Source organism: Agelaius phoeniceus, chromosome 18, assembly GCF_051311805.1.
Source record: "Agelaius phoeniceus isolate bAgePho1 chromosome 18, bAgePho1.hap1, whole genome shotgun sequence".
Taxonomy (NCBI): domain Eukaryota; kingdom Metazoa; phylum Chordata; class Aves; order Passeriformes; family Icteridae; genus Agelaius; species Agelaius phoeniceus.
The window spans coordinates 1,735,435-1,747,536 of record NC_135282.1 but is presented as its reverse complement, the minus strand read 5'-3'; the positions used below and the strand labels follow the sequence as shown (position 1 = coordinate 1,747,536).

Below are 12,102 nucleotides of genomic sequence, written 5' to 3'. Positions count from 1 at the left end.
CTGGCCTCTGTTCTAGGTCAGCCTCCACAGGGCACTGTGCCCAGCTCGGGGCTGCTGAGCACAGGAGAGATAAGGAGCTGCTGGACAGGGTCCAGCAGAGGCCATAAAGATGATTTGGGGTTTGGAGCATCTCTTATGAGGAGAGACTGCAGGACCTGATTTTATACGCCATGTTCTTGGAGTTTCTGAATGTTTAAACCGTGTAGCTCAGCCTAGGGCTGCTAGCTGAGTAGACATTTAGAATATAGACATCTCTGCCATGGCCTTTTTCCCAGTTTTAGTCTGGCTAAAGCACTTATTTTCACATTTAGCAGAACAGCCTGGACATCTCAGCATTGTTTTCTATTTGGCCCTGGAAGGGGTTGGGCCCCCATCCAGGAAGGTACTTAGGATTCGATTTCAGCAGGATATAGATGTTTTATATATTTATAAATTTTGCTTTCATTTAAGATTTGCTGATCTGTTGATACCTGTGTACAGTCTGAAGCCTCATGCTCTCCCAGAACAGGTTGGTAACTGATGATATTTTGGAAGTTTTTAGGAGGTTTCTGTCAATTCCACGTTGTACTCTGAGCACACACTAAATGTCAGCTTCTGGGGCATTTCTTGCAAGTTACACAATACAAAAAAACCTTGATGATAATCAGTGCTGTTTTCTGTGCCTGGTATATTTCTTTGCTTTGTTTCCAGTTGTCATGGCCTTCCCTTGTGCTGTTTATGATCCAGTGGGTCTTGTTTGTGCAAATTTGGGAACGTTCCTATTTCTCTGTGTGAATTTCTGTGGAGGAATCCCCTCAACATCCCTTCTCCAAAGTGCCTCTTGTGCCTTCCCATCTGTTCTCCACAGACTTCCAGAGGCCTGTGGTAGTGGCTGCCCTTTGCACGAGGTCAGGACAATTTGGGAAAATTCCTGGTATTTTATTGATACCCTGGCCTGTCTCAACGAGCCCATTTCAGGTGAGTTTATCTCTACAAATGCCCAGCTCTTATGAAATTATGTGCTATTTCACCCTCCTCGTTTAAATAAACGAAACAGTGTCTGCTCAAAGAATACATTGCATCATGGCATGAAACATAGATCTCAGCCACACTCAGCTTCTCAGTGAGGAGAGCTGGGAGCTTTCTGGAAAGGTGCTCTGGTGAGGGTCTCTCTGCACAGAAGGAGGCATGAGTGTGCTTCTCCATTTCCTCACCTGCACCAAAAACTCTCTAAGTTGTTTTACTCAGAGATAGGGATTTAACAACAATCTGAACAGTTTTTAGATAAAATTGAGGGCTTCTAGGAGTCTGAGTTTTAGCAGATCACAGGGTTCTCTCTTTTAAAATTGTCATTATGCTCAAAAAAGTGGCATAGCCTTAAAGAAAGCCAGCTGATGTTACAGCTCTTAACCTCCCTGACCCTCATGTTTCTGTCTTTGCTTCATCTCACAGCCTCAAGCTGTCATAGCTGATCTCTTTATGGCCATTTGTCACTTTAGGCCTTTTTTCCTTAATGTCCTCCCCATGAGATTTTTCTTGCAATGTGTCAACGTTTCATTTCTTCTTTTTCTTTTCTTCCTCTTCTTTTTTTCCTTTTCCTTTCCCTTTTATTTCTTTTTCTCCTTCTCCAAACACCTTTGATTTTGATTCTGGTTGCTTGTACTCCTGACACCATATAGAGGCTGCAGATATGAAAAAAGCCAGGAATTTCTTATTCCTATCCAGACTCATTAACCAGCTGGCTGATGCTCTGAATATAGGATTTTTTTTTTAATTTCCAAAATCTTTAGATGTCTTAATCCAGCTGTTGGTTCAAGGGATCATGGTCAGGTCTTGGCATATTGCAGAGATTGCCCTGAGGTATTATTACAAAACTTTTATCTCATAGATTCTGGCATTTCATCAATTTAGTCTTGCAGGTGACTCCAGGTTACCTCAGAGCCCTCAGTGGGGTAATGCCATCAACAGCATAATTCTTTAGAATGGCCCCTAATCTAATCTGAGGCAGAAAACATTATTTCATTTCTACCCTATTATTACTATTAGCAGGCATAAAGCAAGGCTTAAAAAGATTTGGAAATGGGCAACTCCAGTTAATCTCATTCAGGCTATTTTCCTCCTCCTAATCTAGTCTCCAAACTTAGTTACAATAGTCACCGCAGTCCTGTTAATGCCCATTTTCTCATTAAAAGTTTGTTTAATTTTCCTTCTTTTACTTCTGATTTTTCCAAAGTCACTTTTGAAAGAGGGAAAAACTCGTTTGGATAAGGGAAAATTGGAATGGAGGAACGGAACATGGATGCACAACCCCCTCTTAAGTAAGGATACAAGAGTAAAACTGCTGCTAATAAGGGAGAAAGTGCTATCAGGCTTTCCCAAAAGCCCAGTTTTATCAGCAAATCCATCATTCCCCTTCGTCGCTGAGCTGTAACCGGGTCAGTCCTTTATAGATTACACCTTTTTCAGCTCAGCGAGAGGATTTTTGGGTCCCTTCTCAGGTGATTTAGCTGCTCATTTTCCTTTTAGAAGTACAGGTTACTTTGGGTGGGAGAAAGCGGCAGTTTTGCCGCTGCTATTAGGAGGAAATATTTAGCAGAAAGGGTATTTTAGACATTAGAGTGTCTGCTCGGGAAGGAAGGTGGGTGAATGACCGGCCCTGGAGACGTTTCAGGAAAGGTTGCATGAGGCGCTCACTGCCGTGGTCGGGTTGACAGGGTGGTGTTGAGTCATAGGCTGGAATCGATGGCCTCAGGCGGCTTTGCCAGCCGAATCGATTTTTTGATGCTAAAACGGGCAATTTCAGCACCGCCCCGGCGCTGAGGGGACCCGAGGGACCGCGCCCCTCCCGCCGAGCCGCATGAGAGCGCTCCTCTGATTGGGCACACCTCCCCCTGATCCGGCCGCTCATTGGTCGGTGGGGAGAAGGGCTTGAGAAACCTCTGCTCTGATTGGTCTCTGCTGGCGTCGGCTCTTCCCCCGTCGGGCCAGCCGCGAGGAGAGCGCGCTCTGGGCTGATGTGGGGCCAGGCGCGCTGCAGCCAATCAGGTGCGGCGGCGTGCGGGCCGCGGTGCGCCGCGCGGGATCCGTCCGCAGCGTGGGCCCGCCCGGCGGCGGCGGCGGGCGGGGCGGGGAGTCACGGCATGGGTGGGTGGGGAACGCTGCTGCGAGCATCGGGGCCCGTCTGCCACCCAAACACCGCCTTGTCATCCAAACCAGAGCCCTCAGTGCCATGATGTCAGATGTGTCCTTAAGCACCGTGATTCCACCACCTCCCTGGGAAATGCATTCCAGTATCTAAGTACTCTTTGTGGGAAAAAATTCTTAATGTCCAACCTAAACCTCTCTCCTGGTGCAGCTTAAGGCTCTGTGCTATCACTTGTTCCATGGGAGCAGAGCCCGATCCCCCTCGGGTGTCCCCTCCTGTCAGGAGTTGTGCAGAGTCACAAGGGCCCCCCTGAGCCTCCTTTTCTCCAGGCTCAGCCCGTTCACAGCTCCCTCAGGAATTCCTCATCTCCTTCCCAGCTCCCTCAGTCCCTCTTGGGGCTCCAGACCCTTTCTAGCTCCCTCAGCCTCTCCTGGGGCTCCAGACCCTTCCCCAGCTCCATTCCCTTCCCTGGATTCCCTCCAGCCCCTCAATGTCCTCCCTGACCGGAGAGGCCCAGCCTGGGCACAGGACTCGTGTGTGGCCTCACCAAAGCACTGGAGTCAGTAGGCAGCCCCACACTCCTGAGGTGAGACCCCCTCAGTAAAAATGGCAAATTACAGCTCTGCTTCCAGTCCTGGCAAGGAGCGCCTCAACCATAGAGGGCATCCAGCAGGTGTTTGCTGAGGTGTCATTCTCCACCTGTCCCACCCCTGGCCTTAAGCTCACCCCAGAGCAGGCCAGGCTGTTTGTTCATTGTTATAACATTCATCACTGGGGTAAATGGTGCAGAGGGGCTGCCCGGGGGTCTGAGGCAAAACCCCACTGCCCCTTTTGGGTTCTGAAGTGCTTATGGCACTAACAGAGCGTTAAGCTGTGTGGGTGCATCCACTGCTACACGACATGCAGGCAAACAATATAAGTTCTCTCTTCCTCAGATTGCAGGAAGATGGATTCTCCAGGCAGTTTCCCCACCACGGGCTGTGGATCCCCAGGCCATTGAACCCTCTGGGACCTGGACACTGCAGCTCCTGTGCTGCCTTCTCCCTTATCTCTGTGCTTGGCAGGTGTCCGGCCACGGATTTCACACTTCCACTGACCTCTGGGTGCTGCCAAGGCGAGGGAGGCACGTTGGGCAGATAACGTGTTCCCATTTCGCCTCCCTGAGTCCTGTAGGCTCTGGGGAGAGTTATTTAAAAATACACCAGATGTAAGGTCTGTCTCGATGCAAATAAAAATTGTGGATTGTTTAAATCACATTTCCACGGCCTTCAGATTTAATAAAGGAGTTGTATTCTGGTAGCACAAAAATCTAAAGGACATGTAGAGCAAGTATACAATCTACTACACCTATTTTACTTTCATATACCGTATGCCCGCATAATTTCCCATCAAATTCCCCTTTCTGAGGTTTCCATGAATTAGAAGCAAACCATGACCTTGAAAATAAGTTACATAAGCAGCATGGGTACACCGTGAATCGTGGACTCGTTTAGATTCTAAAAGACCCTTAAAGATTACGGATTGGCAGTGAATTGCACATGAAGTGCTTTATTACCACCGATTCCCGGCTGAAATTTGTTGCTGCAAAATCTCAATGGTCACCAGCAAAGTGCACATTTAGAAAGCAGAGCAGCAACATTAAGTTTTAATCCAAGGCGCAAGCTGTGTAGGCTGGGAGCATTACACAAGCCCAGCCAGGATGGCGAGGCCACGGAGAAACGCTTTTCTTGCCTCATTTTTGGCTCAAAGACACTTGTTGGTACTTCTTCAGGCCTCCTTGGGGAAAAAATAAACAATCAGAGCGGCGGTGTTTTTGCGGCGATGCGGTGAGGAGCGCGGAGCGATGGTTCCTCCCGGGGCCGTCTGGTGACCTTTAGAGGTGACAGGGACCGCGCGGCGGCTCTCGGCTCTCCGGGCGGCCGCTCCCCATTCATCCCGCACCGCCCGCTCCTCCCGGTGCCCCGGCGCTGCCCGGGCCGTCCCCGCCCGCCCATCCCGCTGTCCCCATGTCCCTCTGTCCCTGCTGTCCCTCTGTCCCCACCGCCCCTCGGCGGGGCGGGGCGCACCGCCCCGCACTTTTCTCCGCGGCGGAAGGTTACGGAGTGATGCGATCGGCGCCGCCTTTAAAGCGTGCGCAGGGAGGAGGGGCGGCGGTCAGCGCCGGGGCGCGGTGGGAGCGGTGTGGTTGGGGCCGTGAGGGTGCCTGTGGGACAGACGGTGCTCGCCTCGCTCCGCTGCCGCCGCCATGTCCCGGGAGCCCGAGATCATGGAGTCGCAGGTGATGTGGGAGCCCGACACGAAGCGCAACACCCACATGGACCGGTTCCGTGCCGCCGTGGCCAGCAGCTGTGGGCTCCGCCTGGGTGAGCGCTGGGCGGGGGCGGGCGGGCGCTTCCCGGGGCCGTGCTCGGGCTGTGGGGGCCGGCAGGCGCTGCCGCCCCGGGGTGGCCTCACCGTGAGGCCCATCCGTGTGCCGCTCCGATCTCGGTCCCCGTGGGCACAGACCTGCGGGAGGGATGCTCTGTTTGAGCCTCAGCCAGAGGCCTCCGGGCCAGCATCCGCTGGAGTGCAGGTATGTACGGATGGGAAAGGCAAACAGCCTTATCTGTGCCTGCTCTGCGGCTGGATGGCGGCCCGGGCAGCGCTGCCTGCGGAGCCGCCCGGGTGCGGGCAGCTCTGCGGCCGGCAGCGGCACCGAAGTCACTTTGTGTTTTAAAGGGATGTGGGAAGGCGGGATCACTGTCGCCATGGCTGAGGTGAGTGTGAGCCTTAGCGCGATACTTCAGCAACACAGGCGTGTGAGAGTGCAATTATGGTCATTTCAGTGTGGAGAGTGTGTGTCTTATACTAGTCAGGTATACTGGCAGGTCAATGGTGATGCACAAGCTTGTTCAGTGGTGGAAGTTGCTATGAATCTTCTGTGGCTCTCGAGCTGCCATCCTTACTTTGTGCTTGATCAGAAATACCTGTGTGGCTCTTTGACTTGGAAACAACCTGTTGCCTCTGAAATGAGGCCTGCTTTGGGCAGGGGTTTGATGTCCAGAGGTGTTTCCAGCTCAGTGTTGTTTTTTTCCATAAGTGCTGGCCGTAGGTTTCCATGTCTCTGGGCTCTCTGGGCTCAGTGGTGCTGGCTCTGGGGGCTCAGCTGCATCATGGGCTGGGTCAACTTCAGTGCATGTGCAAGTCAAACCCTTCAGTTCTGACTAGTTAGTTTTATATCGTTCTCTCTATGTATTTGGGACCTGTGTAAGTTTCTTGTGTAGCTCTCCTGTAATCATTTGTCTGATGGTGGGAGAAAGGAGTAGTTTTGGCAAGTGGCTTGGAAGTTTGTGAGTCTATGATGGTGTCAGTGGTGTGGGCAGGTGCGTTCTGGAGTGGGAGCAGTGTCAATAGTGCTTCTGGCAGTTTGTGTCTAGGAAACATTTCCTTACCTTCTTTACTGTGTGGGTAAGCCAGGTCTTTATTTTGGATGTGGTGATTTCTAATTGGAATCCAGGTGGGTAGTGTCTTAACTCTTCTTCTGGATGGGAAGCAAGTTATTCCAGAGTTTTAGGCAACTCCTGAATGGAATGGTGTAACTGGTGCATGGACAATAAAGAGCAAGTGTAGTTTCAGATGGGCTGCCTGTGTTTATGGCTGAAACAACCAGAACTCTTTTCATCCCACTTGGAAGTGGCTTTCTCTATTGGAAGGTAGATTCCTGTGTATATTTAGAAACCTTTGTCAGCTTCCATTAGGCTTGCACTGGTGCTCATTGGCATGAGTGCTATTCACAACAAAGAATGGATGCTCTCCAGCATTAAGATGTGGACTCAGAGGAGAGCTGAGGGCAATGTAGTCCCTTAGACAGTGCCTCTGCTGGGCCTTGGAAATGCAGTAACAAAATGCAGTCACAAAAATCAGTTTGATTGCTGAGTAATAGGCCTGTACCCTGAAGGACTTGCATGCTGAAGCTTATTTGGAACAAACTGTATAGACAAACCAGAACAAACTGTTTGTGCTGTAAGAAACCAAATTAGTAGTGACCTGTAGCTCCTTGCATGTACCAAATGATTTGGAGCAGGTGGTGCAATTGGGTTTTGAAGGGAGGAGATGGAAATTTGAATTCCTCTTGTGTCAAATCTTGTCTCTGTGCAGCTGAAGTGTGGAGTAGAGGATAGTGATGGGTAACTTTGGGGTGTAAAAAGGGTGTGTAGAGGCTGGGATTTGGGCAATGTGTGGATAAAATCTGCATTACATAGAAGAGCCTTTGCCTTGTCTATCAATAATAGCATGGGGATAATCTCACTTTGATGGAAAGGATTGATGTGGGAATAAGATATAGAAAGGACAGACTGTAGGGAAACAGATAAACAGTGGCTAAGTGTGAGTAACAGTGCAGAGATGGGTTTGAATATTTTTCTTTTAAAAAGCTGGAAGATGGTCTCCTTCTAGGAAAGGGATTGCCAAGATGACTTTTGCAGCAATTGGCTGGTTAACAGGCTGAAAAACCAGAGATAATTGGTGAAAATGCCTTTGAGTGGTTTAGCTGAAAGCATCAAATAGGGAACAGTTGGCAGAGCAGGAAACTTACTGTCACTGATGGCAGAAACATTTAATTGGTTGCTGGCATAGCTTCAGATACTGTGGACATGATGAGGAAGTGTCACTTCCAAGCTTGCAGTGAGAATTGGCTTCAGTTATTCATACCTAGAAGTGCTTTGCACAATTTTCAGCATTCACTTTGAATTGTGGGGTTTGCTCTGCATGCCTCAGCTTACTTCATGTGTCTCACTATCAGGGAAGACTGAAACTGCTGATTTGCACGTTTTTAATGGCAGGCCATGGTCTTAATATCTAGCTAGTGAACATCTTGTTTGACTTCATCCATGCTGTTTCAGCATGAAAAGGAGAGCTGCAGTCTGTCAGACCCCATATTCACTGAAAATCAGCTGTGCTTCCTGTGGCAGTGGTGTTGATGCCACAGCTGGATAAAGAGTGCCTCTATCTCTGTGCCCCTGAGCTGTCAGAGTGCTTTGGCCCCAGACTGGCACCTCAGAGCAAATGTCCCTTGTCAGGAAGCCTCGTTTATCTCTTGCTGTGTGAAAGGGTCCTGTTGATAGATAGCAAGTGTCAACAAGCAGGACTTGTTTAATCTTCAGTTGCACTGATGGGAGGGCAGTGTGCAGGTATTGCAGGGAGTTCTTAGGAAAGGTCACTGTCTCTGTGGTGGCCAAGGGCTCATAGCAGTCAGCTGAAGTGCTGCCATCTGTTCAGGTGTCCAGGCAGACTCTGTTGGTTCTGTAGTCACTTGCTTTGGGCAGAGGTGATCCACTCTGGGGTCAGATTTATCTTTCTAATTGTTTTAGCCACACATTTTCTTTATCTGGGCTTTCCCTAACTGTGCTTTGTGTAGACCCCTGTCATTCTCTCACAATGCTGACACATATCTATTGCTTCCAGCCAACTATGATGAATTGTACCAGTGGTCAGTGGAGTCCTACTCAGACTTCTGGGCAGAATTCTGGAAGTTCAGTAACATCCTCTGCTCTCGCCTCTACGATGAGGTAAGTTCAGTGCTTATCTTGCAGCAAGTGCAACTCAAAGGGAAATAACCTGATGTTACAATCAACCTTTTGACCTCTTCTTAGAACTCTGGGAAGTGATACAAGGAATTGGCCTAGTCCTGCATTTCCTGGTGTGGTGGATGGTGCTGTTCTGTTGCTGGCACACTTTAGGGCAGTGAAACCCTTGAGTTTTGCTGTCCTGAACAGTTCTGCTGTAGTGTCCTCGTGCTCTTGCACACCTTGTCATTCCTGGCTGCTCATGGGGAGTCTGCCAGTGCACTGCCTTCTGCCTTAGGGAGCATCATCCTGGTTTTGTACCTGCTGGCATTCTGTCAAGTCCATGTTTGCCTTCCCTGAGTCAGTTTACCTGATAAACGCAAGTGTTGCCCTCTGGCTTTGTAGGACTGGTTGTGGAAGCTCTGCAGTCAGGTGCAGGCTTGAAATATCTCTGAGGAAATGGTGGTGGTTGAACAGAGGCACAGGTGGAACACCAGGCAGTGCCACAGAGTTCCTGTGGAAGAAAGGTGACTCTGCAGATCTTGCCAGTGGAGCCCTTGCATAGTCCTGGTGTAGGATATCAACATCCCCCTGTGCTTTTCCATCTGAGGGCTAATTACTAGAACAGCTTGATGCACTGGAACCTTCCTGGGATTTAGCAGGGAGGACTGGACTTGCCTTAATGCCTGGAGTCCATCTGTTCCAGACCCCTCAGAGTGCTGACAGTCCTGCAGAGGGGACTGCTAAGCTTCTTCTGCCTTTTCCTGTTTCACTGATTTCTGTACTGATAAGGTAGATCAAGTGGTTCTTCCTGCCATGGCACTGTGTGCTCAGGTGTCTCATTTACTGTGACCCACCCTTCAGAGGAGAGGATGCAGCAGGAGTGTAAGAGCTAGCCTGCTTTGAGGTGTGTGGTCTGAGCACTGCCAACACTTGGCATCTACAGAAAATGTAAAGTTTAACTCAAACTCTGGGAACTGTCAGAGTAACTGAGCTAGGACCTAGAAGGATGAAAAGTTTGATTTGAAGTCTTACAGCTTGATCCTGGCTGTCTGCTGGAAGTAAACATTGTTTTGAGGTGACTAAAATTTTTAATGAAAAATTAAAAATTTTGAGTTGACTCTTTTGTTCTCAAGCAGTGAAACAGCTTCTACTTCCACAGGTCATTCTAAGAAAAACAATAAAACCTTGTGTGCACAGAATAAAAGCAGCCAGGATTTTATTTAATCCTGGTAAAGGTTCTGAGTGCAGGATGTAGATGTGCTGATGTTGCTCTGTGGCAGTGACATCTGTGTCACCTGTGACACGGACAGAGGAATTCAGGGTGCAGAGCTGTGCTGGCAGGGCAGCACTGGCACTGCAAAGCAGCTGCTTTTGAACGAGGGATGTGTCTGAATGAGCAGCCCCTGACAGCTGTTGGTGCTGTGCAGGGGCCTCTCAGGTTGTTCATCTCACAAAGCACCAAAGACTGAGCTTAACTGGGAGTCCCAAGTGTTACCTGTGGGAATACTGGGGTGTGACTCCAGCTCCTTGGGCTAGTGCAGCTCTTGGAAACTCTGAAGGATTGTTTCCTCTTCAGAAAAAAACCCAGTTATTTTGGAACTTGTCCTGGAAAATGTTGAAAACATTCTGCTCACTTTTCTTCAAGCTGAGGAAGTCAGAAATGAGTCAGTTTTAAGAGCAGCTTCTAAATTGCTGCAGTAATGTGTGGTTGTATAAAAATCATTTGTGCAGCCTGAGTGGATATAGATGTTATAACTCAGTTCTTGCCAATTGTTAGGTGCAAAGAAATCTGAGCTCCCTTTTTTAGAAAATACATTTGAAATAAAATAATGCAGTAGTGCACTTCAACATGAGTTTTAACTTAAAAGCTAATTTTAAGATTGCCTCCAGTAATACATACACTGCTCTGAAAGCAAAAACCTTTGGGTTTTTTGGAATGGGATGCATTTTGGGGCTTGCTGGGCTTTCAGAAGAGCCTTTCACTTGGGCTGAAGGAATGCTGTTCCTGTAATGTATGTGCAATCCATGAGAGAGAACCTGTGGGTATCAACTGAAGCTTTCAAAAACACAGCTGTAAAATAAAGTTTCTATTTAAAGATCTCCAAAGAAATGTGCTGCTGAGCAGCTGAATCACTAAGCAGAGGGACATTCTGGAAAGAATTTAGACCTTGGGCTAATGCTGAGGGGCTCTTTACCTATCAGTGTTATTAAAGTTAGTCTTACCTGTGGTTTATGAAGGGGTTTAATACTTTGAGGCTTAATTAGTTCAGGATGGGAGAAGTTATTTCAGCTGGCTATATTTTTGATTATTTTTCAATGCATTTTTCAATTCCTTGCATGTCTTAGTCCTAAGTGGGGAGTTACTTAATACAGGTTTATTAGGTTGTTGGGCCCTGCTAATCCTCAAAAAAAGAGAAGTTGAATAAAGAGCTGGAACTCTTCAGTTAGATTTGACTCTACAATGAATTCTTTTGGATTACCATTGTGTGAGCTCCTGCTGTTGGTTTCTGTGCCCTGTGACTGGTGGTGGGGCAGGGTGGATGCTCACACCCCCGAAGGGGGAGCTGGGCTGGGGGGTCTGGCACAGAGTTCACGTGTGCTGTAGTTAAATTGGGTGTTCCCAGGGGCAAACCCCCAGTGTCCCTGAGGTCTGTGTGCATCTCCTGCTCTGGGTGTAGTCCCCATAGTTTGTTTTACTTGTGTATTAAAGGCTGGTCCAAAGGTAGAACTGTCAGCAGGGAACTTTCCCTGGTTTTCTTGTAATGATGTGTTTGCATGTGACAGTTGACAAATAATTAAACTTTCCAGGCCACTAATTACAGGATCAGTGTCTGTTTGCCATCTGTGAGCTGGGAGAAGTGATTCTTGCCTAACAGGGTCTGCAGAGAGCTTGGAGCTGCTGAGCTGACTCCTGTAGAGTGCTGTGAAAAAGCAGTTTTGTTGGAGTGGCCCAGCAGTGATGGTGTGTGTTCCTTTCAGGTGGTGGATACGTCCAAAAGCATCGCAGAGATCCCCGAGTGGTTCAAGGGCAGCCGCCTCAACTATGCAGAGAATCTCCTGAAGCACAAGGACAATGACAAGATTGCACTGTATGCTGCAAGTAAGAACATCAATGCCTTGAGTTTCTCTGCTGCTCACAGGGCTAGGCCTGATGAAACAGCTCTGATGAAACATGGAAATAAACTGGTTTGGATGAGGAGAGAAAACAGGGTGATAAAGTCAGTGACACTGCACAGTCTGTGATACAGCTCTGCAAAAAAAACCCAGCAAAGCATGCTCTGGAAATACAGATCTGGAAAATCCCTTGCAAGCTAAATGAAGTTTTATTAGAATGTGCTCAGCTGCATTAAGGTAGTGGAGGTCATGCTGTGTTCAACATCACTCAGTATTTGAAGTGTTATTTCACATTTGTCATAATTGCTTGGTTTGACA

The 12,102-nt window shown here is 48.4% G+C and overlaps 1 protein-coding gene across 1 annotated transcript in view; it reads left to right on the top strand.

The window, feature by feature from the left end:
- Positions 1 to 5,251: 5,251 nt before the first annotated feature.
- The window catches only part of AACS (acetoacetyl-CoA synthetase), a 37,122-nt gene continuing 30,271 nt past the window's right edge, over positions 5,252 to 12,102 (top strand). The window contains exons 1-3 of the mRNA XM_054645699.2: positions 5,252 to 5,487; positions 8,567 to 8,670; positions 11,650 to 11,770. Coding sequence (XP_054501674.1) covers positions 5,370 to 5,487; positions 8,567 to 8,670; positions 11,650 to 11,770 — 343 coding nt within the window. The 5' untranslated portion in view covers positions 5,252 to 5,369. The remainder of the gene's footprint in view (positions 5,488 to 8,566; positions 8,671 to 11,649; positions 11,771 to 12,102) is intronic.